Here is a 14,936-nt window from a genome sequence, read left to right as displayed (position 1 = left end):
AACGTTGGTGATGCTGTACGTTCCCTTCTTGATGATATCTGTTTCCTCCTGTCTCTGTCTCTCTGCAGGTTGAAATCTCTGTTCCCTAAGCAGGGCTCTCTGAAGGGCTGTTTCAGGAACGTGAAGGCCCTGAGCTCCCACATCGACCTGAAGAGGATGACCAGCTCTGGAGTCAGTTTTGGCTGTGACAGCGACCTGCTGGTAAGAAAAAAAACAAAAACATGTTAATTACAAGGTATTCAGTGTTGTGTTATACACTTAGAAACAAAACTGATAAGAATTCAAAAGAGAAATGAGAAGTTATTTATTTGAACATTTTAAGGTGAGAAAGACAATATGGAGGTTTGTAACGTCAGAGTGATTGGGTGGGATAGGTCAGGGGTTACCGCTGCCCTTTAAATAAGGTGTTAGAGACTGAGGACCCCTACTGTCCCTGGAGGTGGTTAAAATATTTCACATTTGTATATACTTTAAGAATGATATGTCATTTTAAGTCATTTTTCATTTTGATATGTTTTCGGGTGGAATCTTGCAACCACTCTCAGTGTCCTGCGACCACCCAGGGGGTCCTGACCCCCACTTTGGGAACCAAAACCAAACCAAATAAATACTTTTTCCATTTCCCATCTGCACAGCTGTCCCAAGAGTCAGCCTCTCGTTGGACACTTTAATGCTAACCTCAATTATTATTATAAATTTAAATCGCACCTTTAATGTTTGCACTGACTGTTATTTAATGTCAGTTTTTTGATAATTTTCTTCTTTTTAAACATTGCTAAAAATTTTGATTCATCTAGGGGTATTCTTTAAATCTTTTTTTGGGTTAATATATATGTATGGGAAGGGTGCGTCGGTTTTGTGGTTAATTTGTAACAAATGTTTCATGTCATGTCTTTGTAACCTGCTACTGGATGCTTTGAATTTCCCTCTGCATCAATAAAGTATCTATCGATCTATCTATCTACCACTGGTATAGATAACCACATCATCTGCATACAGTTCAATCTGAACCGACTGAACATGGCTTCCGTTGGTGTTTCTGAACCGGCCTACAGATCATATTCGTCCTTGTGGTTTCTTGACATTTACCTTCTTTATTTCTTTATTTCTTAAGGAGATTTTAAATTTAAAACAGTATTTTAAAAAGTTTTACTGAGCACAGACTGGGAGATGTAAACTACTGATTTATCCGTCACTACTCTTAAGATGGGACATCTGAGGAGCGATTCCTCTCGTTCAAACTGTGTCGATAATGTGAAGCAGCTGCTCCTCCTCTCAACATCTTTGATTTATATTTGCTCTCACAAAAAAAGTTTCCTAATCTCACTTAAAATGAAATCCATAAACCTTCCAAATAATCCAATCCAGATAATTAAATGACATGCTTGTGTCACACAGTCAAAAGTTAAAACATCTGGTTCCTCAGACATTAAAAACACATCGTGCAGATTTTTCCTTTAATTCTGCTTCTCTGCATGAACAGAATAGATGCACATACTCCTGCAGTGTCTTGACCCGCTGTGTTGGTTTTCCTGCAGTTGGCTCGTGAGGCTCACTTCTCGGGACAGAGCTACCTGGACTTGGGTCTGACGGACGTCCCCAGCCTCAGAGACAACTTCTACGCCAGCTTCAGCTTCAGGACGGAGAAGAAAGAGGGACTCATGTTCTACCACCAGGATAAGGTCTGAGAAGACTCCCTGCTCTGCTCTGCTTTGTTTCTTTCATGCTGTGTAGTATTTTTACAGACTTTCTGGATATCACGCTTACACACAAAGCTTTGTCTGTTTTTTTTGTGTGTGTAGGGTGGTGTGTGTCAGGTGTTTTTGCACGAGGGCCACGTCGTTGTGAGAGTTGGAAACAGTGAGATTAAGACTCAGAAAACGTACAACGACGACAACAGCCATTACGTCTCCATTTACAACGACATCAACGGGTAGGACGGCACAAAGTCTTCTTTCCAAAAGCTTCTGATTGATAACCAAACATATTGTTGAAAAAGGACCACCCTCTTAATTAGTTTCCTTAAACTGCACCCTCGCCCCCTCAGGATGCGTCTGTACATGGACGACGTGCTAGAAAAAGCCAAGGTGGGACTCCGGATAGACAGCCGAGTGGTGACGACCTCACCGGAAGGAACCTTCCTGGGAGGAATGCCCGACCAGGGTCTCACTAATCTCACCGGATGTATCAGCAACGTTTTCGTCAAGAGGTGAAGAGAACTTTAGTTAGTGATGAAACAGACTGGAGATCATTTTCTGTCTCGGGGGTTAAAGGAGCTGTATGTAACTCTGACACCTGGTGTTTAAAATGGGTACTGCAGTCTAAATTTACATGCTGATGTGTTGCGTGTATTAAATGTTTAAAATGTGTGTTTTTTTTTTTCTTTCAGGGAAACGAGTTCTCAGATGGTTTTGAACCTGCTGAAAACGAAAGAAAACGTCAACGTTCCTCTGGACTGTCCCGCTGCGAAGAAACCGCAACAGATCGTCTCTGCTCAGCCCAAACACAGCAGCAAACAAAAGGTACGCACACACTCACACACACACACACACACACACACACACACACACACACACACACACACACACACACACACACACACACACACACACACACACACACTAGGCAGTTTGAACTTTTCCTCCACATAAAAACACAACACACAAAAAAGCAAGTTCACAAGTGAACCTCTTTACCCGCTAACAAACTCAAATCCTTGTCCTCTGTCTCAGGGGAAGAACAAGAAGCCGTCGGGGTCTCGCAGTCGGAACACCAGGGACTCCTGTCAGGGCGGGCCGTCGGATCAGGAGGCCGGAGCGTCGCACTTCAGTGGCTCCACACACAGCTACCAGAGATACGACTCTCTGCCCGCCTCACTCAGCTCACTGTGAGTCGGATTCTGAAACCATTTAGTTTAATGTAGTTTATCTGTTTCCTTAAAGGGATACTTCACCCGTTGAAACATGAGTCTGTGTTGACGTTGGGTTATATATGTAGAAATGTGAAATACATTTTGAAGTTGGTGCCTTCTTGGCCGAGAAAAGGCAGAAAGTGTCTTTTTGGATCATGTGGATGAAAGACACCAAATCCCAGAATGCACAGCATCGCAGGCCACTCCCACTAAGGTCCGCTAGTTCAGAATCAGAAATACTTTATTAATCCCAGAGGGAAATTCAATCGTTACAGTTTCTACAAAATAAACAGTATAGCAGTAGAAATATAGAAATAAAAACATTTACAGACATATTTACTGTGACGCAAAATGACGATTTATGCGTCACTGGAAGCTCCTTTTCAGACTTAGAAATACAAAGATTTCACATCTCAGGGGAAAATGAGGGCGGGATGCACGACCATTCAAAAATACTACCAGGTTTCTAATGAGACAAAGATTAATGCAAATGGGTGAAGTATCCCTTTAAAGGATACAAACATGCATAATATGGAAGCATGTGTGATAAATGGCTCCCATTAAAACCACTTTAAAAAACATATAAAAGGATAAACAAAGATCCAAAAGCAGCAAAACAAAGTCAGTATCAATGATAAAAGGTTAAAATATACTTCATCATTTTAATGTTTGTTGATCAGTTTTGTTTGTGCTGAAAAGTCTGAAATGCTGAATTTTGTCAGAGATGAATCTTTGTGTTTTGGAGAGGTTGTAAATGTTTGTAACGTCAACATGTACCCGCTCGTCCTCCTCCCTGCAGACCTCACATCTCCATGGCTCTGAGGATAAACTCCTCTGACGGTTTGGTGCTCTACGCGGCTAACGGTCAGAGGGGCGGGGCTGTGATGTCACTCGGCGTGTCAGAGGGTCACCTGCTGCTCCTGTTGGACGGAGGGAAGAGAAAGGTCAGCCTGCGGAGCCGCAAGAAGTACAACGACGGCCAGTGGCACACGGTGAGGTCGCACACCAGGGCGCTACACAGGAAGTGAATGTCTATGTAACATTAGGATGGTGTGTTCAAAACCGACCGCTTTGTGTGTCACTTCAGGTGTTTGTGAAGCGTGAAGGAGAGAAGGTCAGTCTGATCGTGGACGGTATCAGCGCTCAGTCCAAGAGAATCCCCGGAGGAGAGAAGACTCGTCTCACCGGGCCGTTATACATCGGAGGAGTGCCGCCATCTCTGACGGTAAAAAACATCAAAGTATTTTTATATCACTGCATGTTTTTACAGCTTTCTACTGTAAGTCTTCAACAGACTTTTCTCGACTGTAGTTCTTTGAGCAGCATCATGAAGAATTCAAAATCTACCCGTGACACTAAAACCAATCAAGTGTTAGGAAAATCAAGTATATGGAAGTTAGTTAGCATTCATTTTTTCTCAAAACAGACTTCCTTTGACAGTTTTACTTTCCTACTTAAAGGAGCAGTATGTAACTCTCTGACCCCTAGTGTTTAAAATGGGTACTGCAGTGCAAATCAAAACATTGTAGAAACGGAGCCTTAATTAAACAACCATTCTCCTCTTCTTCATGTTTTTCAATCCGTTCTTATAAATCACAGGCTCCGGGCTCTGGTGGTTTCGTTGGATGTGTCAAAGACCTGTCGCTGAACGAGGCCCCTGCAGGAAACCCCGTTCACAGCCAGGGGACGGTGCCCTGCTTCCAGCGCCCTCTGCAGGCCGGAGCGTACTTTTCCGGAGAGGGAGGACACGTCACTATAGGTAGTTATGGTCACTTCTTCTTCTGTGGGTTTTTTTATCCTCTTTGAGGCCTGTTGTGTCCTGACTGAAGGCTCTCCTCCTCCTTCCCTGCAGATGAGTCCTTGGTTCTGGGTCGGGATCTTGAAATCCAGCTTGAGGTTCGGCCCATCTCGGACTCTGGGCTGCTGTTGCATGCTGGGATATCACCTGATCAACACCTGAGTATCGTCCTCAACCAGGGAGAGGTAAGAGCGTGCAACCAACTACAGACATTTTTATCAAACTGTAAATGAAATACAAGAAAACCTTGGCAGGAAATATTAGAAGTTAAGCCGACTAACTGTGTGTGTGTGTGTGTGTGTGTGTGTGTGTGCAGGTGACAGTTTCAGTAAACACTGGTAAAGGTGAATTCTCTACCTCCTTCACTCCTGAAGAACCTCTTTGTAACGGACACTGGCACACCATCACAGGTGAGTTCAAGTCAACAAACTCTTCTACAGTTTTTATTCTTCATAGTTACATGGAGATAAAAAGTGTGTGTGTGTGTGTGTGTGTGTGTGTGTGTGTGTGTGTGTGTGTCTGTCTACAGTGGTGAAGAAGAACAACGTCCTGCAGCTCCACGTCGATGCGGCCAGCGAGCACAGCGTCGGGCCCAAACAGAGCCGCTCTGCAGGCGCCAAAGAGGCCGTTTACCTGGGAGGGGTACCAGGTGAGTGCGCACACATTCTGATTCCTACTTTACCTGTTTTTGAGAACATTTTGCAACAGTATAAAAACTAAAAGAAGCAGGAAGTCATCATATTTAAGAGTTATTATCGGATATTTGTAGACTAAGCACAAACTTTCTCAATGTTGATGCTCCCTAAAAAATGCTTCTTCTTTAAAACTCTCGTAATCTGAACCTTTAACAGACGGCTTAAAGAGTTGACTGACAAGGTAACCATGCTTCTCTACCATGAGGAAGTAAAAACACATTCAAACAGATACAAGTGCCTGATTTAGTTTGTTAGTTTTTATTGTTGATATTTCTTATTTTATCCCTCTGTAATGTAATTTTAGGAACGACCGTACGCCTGACTTGCCCCTAGGGATTCATAAAGTTTTTCTGATTTTGAATCTGAACTCGGGTCGGTCTCTACCCGTCTGTAAAATGTTGTTTCTCCTTTTGTCCACCAGATGGCGTCCCAGTTCCCGGTCTGCCTGCCGACCTGCCCACCTTCCACGGCTGCATCCGCACGGCGAGCATCAACCACAGACCTGCCATGTTGTCCAAGCCGCTCTCTGTGCACGGAGCTGTGGGAACACAGGGCTGCCCGCATATGTAACACACACACACACTGGTGCACAGTCTTACCCTCACATTCCTACAAATCACTTGGTGGTGGGTGTCACGTTACTGTAGCTAATTTAAAATATATATATTAATATTTATTTTCTATTTTCAGAAAATGTATATTTTATATTTTCCTGTTTGTCGTCGCTCTCGTACTGGTTTTGTTTTTTTGTGCTGCGGCAGTGACTGCACTCGGAGATGCACTGAAACAAACACACATGATGTCATAAATCACGTTTAACATATGTAGTATATTGTAAATAAAGACAACTCGGATCGACTCTCTTTATTCATAAATAAATGATGTGGATCATTTTGAAAACTGCAATATTCCATTTTTTTTTTTTTAAATGTGTTTCTCTTTTTACTTGCATCTCTAGCAGACGACGTTAAGTTTTCCTACTGAGTCGGTACACTGTGAACACTGTGAGCAAAAAAAAAAAAAAAGTCCTCAGGCAGCACAGATGGGAGACGTTTCCTGAAACCGGGACGAGGACGGGGTATCTGGAGAGTTATCACAGTTAATTAAGTCTCCGATCCACAAAGATGTGGAAATGTAGCGCACACTCAAGTCCTGTTCATATTCAGACTATCCTGCTACTAAACACATTTTTTGTGATATCTATGGTCCTGGTCTTGGTCTTGGTCTTGTCTCGGTCTCTGAGCACTCTGTTCCCGGGTATGTCCTGGTCTCACTTAGTCTGGTCTTGACTATAACACTATCGTACGTTATCTTTTCCAAAAAAGCAGTGATTTAGAATTAATTTATTAAACCTTTTTTTAATATATTTGATCTGCTACAGACGCTCACTCCTCAAATGTTGCTCATTTTAATCCAACAGGATGAAACAGTGAGGTTTTTAAAAGAGTTACCCGTGTACAGTGACCTTTATTTTTTGTATTCTATCGTGAGATTTCTTAAAAAAACCAAAAAAAAACTGTTTAGTACATATTCTTATTTCACTCCCTACTTTTAATGTTTTTTTTTTTTGTTTTTTTTAAATGGCCTTCGACTTGTGATGCCGCTTTCAGGTCAAGATGTTCACATCAAGACTTCAAGTCGATTGTTTGACGTGATTTAACCCAAAACATCAACTCTGTCGTTTAATCATCACATTATTTTAAACCCTGAAAAGATGTAAACACGACACTCACTTCAAGACGACCTGAAAAGCAGCTCCTCCTGTCCAGCTCTCGGGCAGCGTTTCCCATCTCCTCTACTCCGTCATAAATGTCAACATGTACCAAACATGAGTGTGAAGCTTGTATGTAATATGATATAACCACTCTTCAATATTTTCATGTCACAGAAAGAATAAGCTGTCTTCCCCCCGTCACCCCCCCCCCCCCATGTGTTGTGAATGTATTTCTAAATAAAGATTTTTTTTTTCATACAAATGTCTGCTTCAGTGTTTCTTACTTTTCTGTAAAATAAGACAGGAAGTGAGCTGGTTTGGTTCGCCACTGTGATGTTTTTTTATTAAAGAGTAAATCACCTAAAAAATAGCCCGAAGGATTAAGCACTGTGGTGTGAGAACAGAAAGAAGTTAAGGCTCATCTCAGTCATACAACAACAAAGCAGAGCTGTTTGGTCAGCTGTCACAGTAAGAACAGCTCCGCTTGAACCCTGTGCTGTGTCGTCTTTGGTGCAGGAAAGTGAAAGACAACATTTAACAGAGATGGGGAAAGAAAAGGTACTAAAGTGAGGTTTAAAAAAAAGGAATCACAGATGTGTTTTTTTTTCTGTTGAGGTTTGGCAGTTTGAGCTCTTAATCCAGACTCATGTCCTCGTCGTCCTCCTTCTTCTTCTCTTTGGAGTCTCCTTTGCTGCCCTGCATGGCTCTCGCAAATGCCTCCACATCTGACAGAGACACAAAGCATGTGTTAACAAACAGCAGAAGAGAGAAGGTACATCAGACATTAAGGAAACATGCTATGTTAACAATGCAGCAGCCAGTATGTCCTCCTCCTAACTTTAGATTCTGCTCCTGAATGCTCTGGATTTGTTTGGACCAGAGAAGGTAGACGGTTTTAAGACACACCCCACACGGCCGTTTTGGACGCCCCTCGGTTTGCCAGATATGAGAGCAGTTATCAGGTCAACAGGTGTTGCAGTGATGGAAGCGGTCAAGAGAAGTGGTTCAGATAGAAGTGATTGTACCCGACCTAAAAAGCCTCTGCATGTTTCTAATAAGCTCCACGAGCAGAAACGTGCTCAAACTAGGATCAATATTGGAGATGCTTTTGAAAAATGGAGAGAGGTTAGAACACAGAAAGGTTTACAGACCCATGCAGAGCTGGATAAACACTGCACCAAGTGAGGTTGAGCGAGCAAGATCAGTGTTTTCTGAATCAAACTTGACCGCTTTGTGGAAACAGAGCTTAGAAAACACACAAATAAAAGGTAAGATTCCTAAGTGTAATAGGTCTTTGTTTGGTTAGAGGAATACCCCTTTTGTGTTGTGTGCTTGTCTTTGTCTCTTACCTCCTTTGTTGGCAGCATCCACAGCGTCTGCCGGCAGACCAAACTGAGTCAAGAGAGGACCGAGCTGCCCGGAGGCCAAGGCACTGCTGAACATACTCATCGCCTGGAGGGAAGGAGGAATCAATCACAGTAACTGAAGTTTACTCAACACTGTTTGCAGGAAATAAACAAACATAAAACCTGATTTATTTAACACGGGTTATAAAAACTGTCACCAGATAACATTATATAACTCAGAAAATGTTTCAACACTTCAAACGCAGGCCTTTCTTGTTGATACTTTTTTGTCTTTTGGATAAAATTTTACCTCCACTTCAAGTCTAGGTCTAGAAAACAAAGCTTTTTAACAGTGCTCTTTGAAGTAGCGCGACTTTTTGGTTACCTGCTGGAACTGAGGAGAGTTGATGGTGTTCTTGATCTCGTCAGCACTCTGAGGTAAACTTTCTCCACTGGGGAGGAAAGGCAGCAGCCTCTTCTGGACCTCAGCGTTAGTCAGGATGGGAGCCATCATCTCCGGGGTGCAAACACTCGCCAGGTCCACTACAGAGCAGGAGAGGAGTCCCGTTAGTCATATTTTATGTAACACTGCTCGTTTCTGTCTCCTTTGTTGTCATTATTTTTAGCATGTTTCTCCTCTTGATATCAGACCTTTAACTGATGCTGCTGTTCAGTGCATCAAACCAGAAATAAACAAAAGATTTCTACTCAAAAGTAAACCATGCATCACTCACCTGCTGGTCCCTGAGCAGCTGAAGCCGGGACGTTCATGGTAGCTAGGATGCTCTGAAGGTCACTGAGCTGGATGGGCTGGTGGGAGGTAGGACTTCCCACAGAGGCTGGGACCACCGGAGTCTGAGCCGAGGCTAAGACAGATTGAAAATGAAATACATTTAATGAAAAAAGCGTTGATTTAACGTCAGCTTTACTTGATGTGTTTCCTGCTGAAGGACGATGTTGTTATGACGGCTTCAACGATAAATGTTTCTTACAATGTTTACCGCGGTTGTTTTAGTTTCTTTTACAATCATTGTGCGTGAAAACAGGAATTATTTCCAGACAGGTAATGAGGTGCTGTACTTTGTTTACCTGGTGTGGAGGGGGCCACAGTAGTGGGCGAGACAGCAGAGGCAGCAGGAGTCACAGGGGTGGTCGGGGCCTGAGTGGAGCTCAGTCTGGGGGCTCCGCCTGAGGACGGAGTGGCTGCTGTTGATTGGCTACGAGAGCTGAGAAAAGAGCATTTATCATGTTAGTATTTAATATGTTTTATATCTGTGAAGAAACTGGTGATATGTGTGTTGTGTTCTCTGTCACCTGGAAGAGGAGCTGCTGGTGGCCGGTCCTCCGCTGCCCAGCAAGTTGGCGAGTCCTGGTCCTGCTAGAGCTCCCAGACCTCCTTAGACGAACAAAAACAGATCAGAAATGGTCCCAAATGACCTAAGACTCTCGTGTTTGAGCTCAATTTCACCTCATGGTGATATAAAAATACAGGCTAAATATCTAATAAATATTTAAAACCCTAAGAAGTTCAAATAAGCTGTCCGTAAACAAACATCCTCATGGACATTTCTGTGTTGAATGTCAGGAGTTAAACATGTCAAAGAAACATCTTGTGGGGCTCTCACCCAGTCCTCCCAGTCCCGTTGGTCCGATCAGCTGCATCAGCTGGTTATGGCTCATGTTTCCCAGCAGGTTCTGCAGACCTCCTTCTCCTCCGAGTGCAGAGAGTTCATGGCCGCTGCCGCCTCCGCTGCCCGGAGCTCCAGGGATCGGAGGATTGTTCAGAAACTCGTTCACCTTACGACAGTGCTCCTCGTCTTTGTCAGTCTTTGGCTCCTGTTTGGAAAAGCAACATTTCCTTTAAACAAAAGCTTAATACTTCACAAATAAAGGCTTTCCTGCTGTTTGGCTGAAATTGAACAGAATATCTGTAAACAATCATTTATGGCGCTTTAAAGATGTGGCAAATTAGAAAGAAAAAACTTCTTTAGGTTTACAATTTTAACTTCTTTTTCACTTTCAGACTAAATTTGTCAGCATCTAAGGACAATCCTTGAGCAAATAAATAAATTGTATTTTATATGTTGAAGTTCTATGACATTATGTAGGCTGTAAAACTGTTCTAATACAATTAATTCCTCTAGACTGGGGGAGATGTAAAAGGCATAAATGTTAAATGCTTATCTGCCTGACAAGCACACAGCCATGCAAATCCTGTCATCAGGAGTATGATTACATCATTCCCTCTACTCAGTTTCCCTTAATTTAGCATCCATCTGCCTGCACACAAATGACAACGGATGTCACGCATTCACGAGTAAAGTCCACCATCTTCCACTCACCTGCATCCAGAAGAACAGTCTTTTGGACCCGGCCTTGAACTTCAGCACGTAAACACGTCCGGTGGTGCACTGGTTCACCCGCTTGAATTCACAATCATCGGGGAAGATGATCAGGTCCTAAAAGAGAGAAGGGCACAACATGAGACATTCAGACACACAGAGGAGGGGGGGGGGGATGGATGGATGAGACTTCACTGCCACAACAAATCATCATCAAACAATTACTGACAGGGAGGAACCAAGTGGGCAACACCAGTCTCCTTGCTGGCTCTATGGAAGCCAGGCTAAATAAGGATTTGATGTATCAGCATTGCTTGGATGAAAACTGTTTGTATGCATCGAGAAAAAGACGGAAGATTTTTTTTCTGAGTGCAGGACTTGTGCCTCTGCCCTGGTTTTACTGGTGGTATTTGTGGAATGTGCAACATGTCTAAAGATAGCAACAACTTCTGTCACACTGAGTTTTAAACGTAGTGTGATCAGACCAGCTGTCACAGTCTCCGCTGATTTTCTCCATGGGACACAGAAGATACTAAAGGTCTGACATTCACACATACAGCTCCTGGAAATATCAGGAGTTGTCTGCAAGTGTGAAAGCCCCAAATGTTTGAATTGGTTGATGCTTATAATACAAATGTTTCTCTTTTTAACCTTTTTTGCTTTGCTAAAGCGTTAACAGATGAGATGATGGGATGCTCCCTGGCTGAACCAAAACCCTCAGCACAGAGACCCTCAGCCAGCGATTGGAAATCATAATTTGTTCAAATGTGTGGGGTCTCCTCAATTAGGACCCCTTGCTTAAAAACACATAAATAGCTTTGCATTAAGGCAAGAGATGCTACTTACATCATCAACGTTCCCAGACGTCCTGTCCTTCCAGCAGAAGTGAATCAGGGAGTCGTCCGACTGCTGGATGTACACCGAGCCCTTCCTTTTGTCCGGCGTCACTACATTCCCCTTCAGGGTCATTTTACCCGCACGAAACTCGACCAGGTACTTGCTGGAGCTTCCCCTGGAGCCGCTCACCAAGCTTGGAAAGAGAGCGCCTGACGACATCTTTAGATCTCTTTGTGAACTGAAAGAGAAAAAAAGGATGAAAACTCTGCAAGACTGTTCAAGCGTTTTTCAGTGACAAGAATATAAGAAGCTATAAATTGGTATATAAATGGCAGTGGGGGGGGGGCAGTTTAAGATGTCTTAAATTTGGGGTGGCAGTAGCTCAGTCTGTAGGGACTTGGGTTGGGAACTGGGTTGGGAACTGGAGGATCGCTGGTTCAAGTCCCAATGCGGACCAAATATGGAAGTTGGTCTGGTAGATCACTTCCTGAACACTGCCAAACCCCCTCCCTGACACTGACTGACAGCCACCCCCCCCCCCTCCCCCCCTTGAGCGTCACTTCCTTTGCACTAGATTGTTTACATTACTCTGTTGCTACTTATCATTAGAGATGGGACCGAGCCGATCTTATATCGGTTACGATAACCTAAATTACACTCAATATAGCATTAATAGTATTAATTTGGTTGCTTTTTATGACTTTCTGTCACAAAACTATAGTGGGTATGTATGTTACTTTAGGAACCACCCCAAAACTTATTATTTTAAAGTTGATTTAAATCGGTTATTATCAGGTAATCTGGGCAGAGAGAATAAATAGACTGTATAAAACAATATAACCGTTATATCCTGAGAGTTTACTTTTTCTTTACATTTTATTTTATTTACCATTTTGTTTTGTACCTTTTGCACTATTTAGAATTTATTACTGTAAATATTATTTATCTTAGTTTACCTTATTTTATTTTATCTATTTTACCTAATTTCATTTTATCTAGTTTACCTTATTTTATTCTATTTTATCTTACCTTATTTTATCTATTTTACCTTATTTTATTCATCTTATTTTACCTTATTTTATCGTATTTTATTTATCTTATTTTATCGTATTTTATTTTATCGTATTTTATTTATCTTATTTTATCGTATTTTATTTATCGTATTTTATTTATCTTATTTAACCTTATTTTGGTTGTATTGCACCGGGGGACGGAGACAATTATTTTTACAGTCTATGAGACAAACGCAATTTCGATTCCACTTTATGTCATATATATATATATATATATATATATATATATATATATATATATATAATATGGCATATTTTTAAATTGACAATAAAGTTGATTTTGAAAAAAAAAAAAAAAAAAAAAAAGAGTATGACACTTAGCATTCAGTAGCTAACGGTTTAGCATAACACAAATTAAGTCTTCCAGATATTTTTTGATAAAACGTTATGATATACAGTTACATGGAGACTGCTGTTTAAAGTAAAAGTAGTTTTACATCGAGAGAAATGTGTTTAACTAATAAAAGACGAGCTAACAACAAGCTAGCTGCCGTTAGCCGTTCAAAGTTCTGGCTGTGTCATGTTAGCATGCTAACGTTAGCAGCTAGCATGCTAACGTTAGCTCATGACGAAGCTACAGCTCGGAGCGACAAAGGCCGAAGACTCTACTCTTTATTTCTGTTAACTTAAACCATTTTAAACTTAACGCTTTCGCGCAGTTCGGCTCTAAAAGATCAGCTTAGTGTTGAACTCAAATGAAATAATAATAATAGTTTTTAAATACCTGATTTTGTACCAGAAGAGTTTCACAACAACTTTTTCTTCTCTTCTCGTTTAACGAAGCTCGCGGTGCGTTCGCGTGATGTGTCAACAATCGGAAAAATGTGTTTCCACTTGGAAACTCCACGTGAATGAAAAAGGTAGGATACAGTAGTGCCAAGGCTTTAAAAATGTCGAAGTAAAATTTGTTACTGGAGTTGCTAAATTGACAAATTAAATGTATTATAATATTGGTGTTCATTTTTACTAGACAGATAGAATCTTTATTATCATTGTATACAAGGACACAACGAAACTTTGTTAGCAGCAATCTTGTAAACAGCAGCGTTTACAAAAACAACAACAACAAAAATATATTTGAGGTGATATGAAAGAGAAATATGCAGAAGTGTCCAGAGCAATTGCTGTTCAGTGAATGAATGATAATATAAATAAATAAATAGACAGTTGTGGTGACTGAAATAATATATAGTTATTATTTTGCAGTGACTGATTAATTAAACAAATATAAATATAGAGATATAGTGCAAATAAGTGAAGTTATGGTGCAGTGACAGAGTATATACAGTTATTGTGCAGTGACTGGATGAGTAAATAGAAATAGAAATGAATATTAATTCATGTTCACCTAATATGTAAAGCTGTAACCGTTAGTTGTCACATACAGGGATATATTAAGGATTAATGTTTGCAGCGCAGATGTTGTTTCCATACTACACATTTAAAGTCGGTGTATATCTGAATAACAATAATGAGCATCATCATCTTCATAATAACTTTATTTATATAGCAACTTTAACGAACAGAGTCACAAAGTGCTTTACTTTACAGACAGATAACAACATAAACAATATACAAAAACAGATTACACAAAATCAAGTCGAAACAAATAGGTCTTAAGTTGCTTTTTAAAAGAGTCGACAGTGTCAACAAAGGCAGAGAGCTCCAAAGTGTTGGTGATCTCAGAAGCAAAGAGTCCCCTTAGTCTTCAGTCTGGAGTGTGGGACCACCAGCAAACCCTGATCAGAGAGAGGACCAAGAGATTTCCTGGGAGCAAAGCTGACAAAGTTCTGTGAGTTGGGCCAGTGCCTGTCCATGCAGGGCTTTAAAAGCAAGAATCAATCAATCAATCAATTTTTATTTGTATAGCATCAACTCGTAACAAGTGTTATCTCGAGACACTTTACAAAAAGCAGGTAAAAGACCTTACTCATTGCTATATTACAAAGACCCATCCATCATGAGCACTTCAGCAAAGAATTTTGAAGTTTCTCTAAAGTTAATGGGAAGCCACTGTGAAAAAAACTACAACAACAAAAAACAGAACTGAATATAAGAATATAAAACGGTTAAGGGATGATAACAACAAAAGCAAATCAGACAATTGAGATGAGATGAGATGAGATTCAACTTTATTGTCATTACACATATACAAGTACAGAGTAACGAAATGAGGTTTGGCATCTCACCAGAAGTGCAAATAAGCAGAAAGTGCAAGAG

The 14,936-nt window shown here is 41.2% G+C and overlaps 2 protein-coding genes across 3 annotated transcripts in view; one reads left to right on the top strand and one right to left on the bottom strand.

The window, feature by feature from the left end:
* lama5 (laminin, alpha 5) overlaps positions 1–6,441 on the top strand; it is a 92,059-nt gene extending 85,618 nt beyond the window's left edge. The window contains 13 exon segments of the mRNA XM_065961145.1: positions 69–201; positions 1,539–1,682; positions 1,803–1,933; positions 2,048–2,209; positions 2,390–2,522; positions 2,733–2,887; positions 3,711–3,903; positions 3,999–4,136; positions 4,511–4,670; positions 4,764–4,894; positions 5,026–5,119; positions 5,239–5,358; positions 5,826–6,441. Coding sequence (XP_065817217.1) covers positions 69–201; positions 1,539–1,682; positions 1,803–1,933; positions 2,048–2,209; positions 2,390–2,522; positions 2,733–2,887; positions 3,711–3,903; positions 3,999–4,136; positions 4,511–4,670; positions 4,764–4,894; positions 5,026–5,119; positions 5,239–5,358; positions 5,826–5,974 — 1,843 coding nt within the window. The 3' untranslated portion in view covers positions 5,975–6,441.
* A 993-nt stretch (positions 6,442–7,434) lies between these two features.
* On the bottom strand, positions 7,435–13,552 carry adrm1 (ADRM1 26S proteasome ubiquitin receptor). 2 transcript variants are annotated; one of them, XM_020655836.3, is made up of 10 exons: positions 13,441–13,552; positions 11,653–11,881; positions 10,807–10,923; positions 10,090–10,300; positions 9,779–9,860; positions 9,554–9,690; positions 9,199–9,330; positions 8,850–9,007; positions 8,468–8,570; positions 7,435–7,843 (listed from the first exon to the last, which is right to left on the bottom strand). In XM_020655836.3, the coding sequence occupies exons 2-10, from the start codon at positions 11,860–11,862 to the stop codon at positions 7,752–7,754; spliced, it is 1,242 nt and encodes a 413-aa protein (XP_020511492.1). In that variant the 5' UTR covers positions 11,863–11,881; positions 13,441–13,552; the 3' UTR covers positions 7,435–7,751. The 2 variants fall into 2 exon arrangements, with proteins under 2 accessions (XP_020511492.1, XP_020511493.1); XM_020655837.3 differs by having other exon boundaries at positions 9,779–9,857.
* Between the last annotated feature and the right edge of the window lie 1,384 nt (positions 13,553–14,936).

Source organism: Labrus bergylta, chromosome 12, assembly GCF_963930695.1.
Source record: "Labrus bergylta chromosome 12, fLabBer1.1, whole genome shotgun sequence".
NCBI lineage: Eukaryota > Metazoa > Chordata > Actinopteri > Labriformes > Labridae > Labrus > Labrus bergylta.
The sequence above is the reverse complement of the archived record's forward strand: the minus strand, read 5'-3'. Positions and strand labels throughout refer to the sequence as shown.

Bases quoted from the DNA above. Each gene is read 5' to 3' on its own strand.
- adrm1 (XM_020655836.3), bottom strand. From the start codon at position 11,862: ATGTCGTCAGGCGCTCTCTTTCCAAGCTTGGTGAGCGGCTCCAGGGGA. The intron at 10,924-11,652 runs GTAAGTAGCATC...TCTCTCTTTTAG, and splicing joins CGTCTGGGAACGTTGATGAT to GACCTGATCATCTTCCCCGA. The intron at 9,008-9,198 runs GTGAGTGATGCA...CCTGCTCTGTAG, and splicing joins AGCTGCTCAGGGACCAGCAG to TGGACCTGGCGAGTGTTTGC.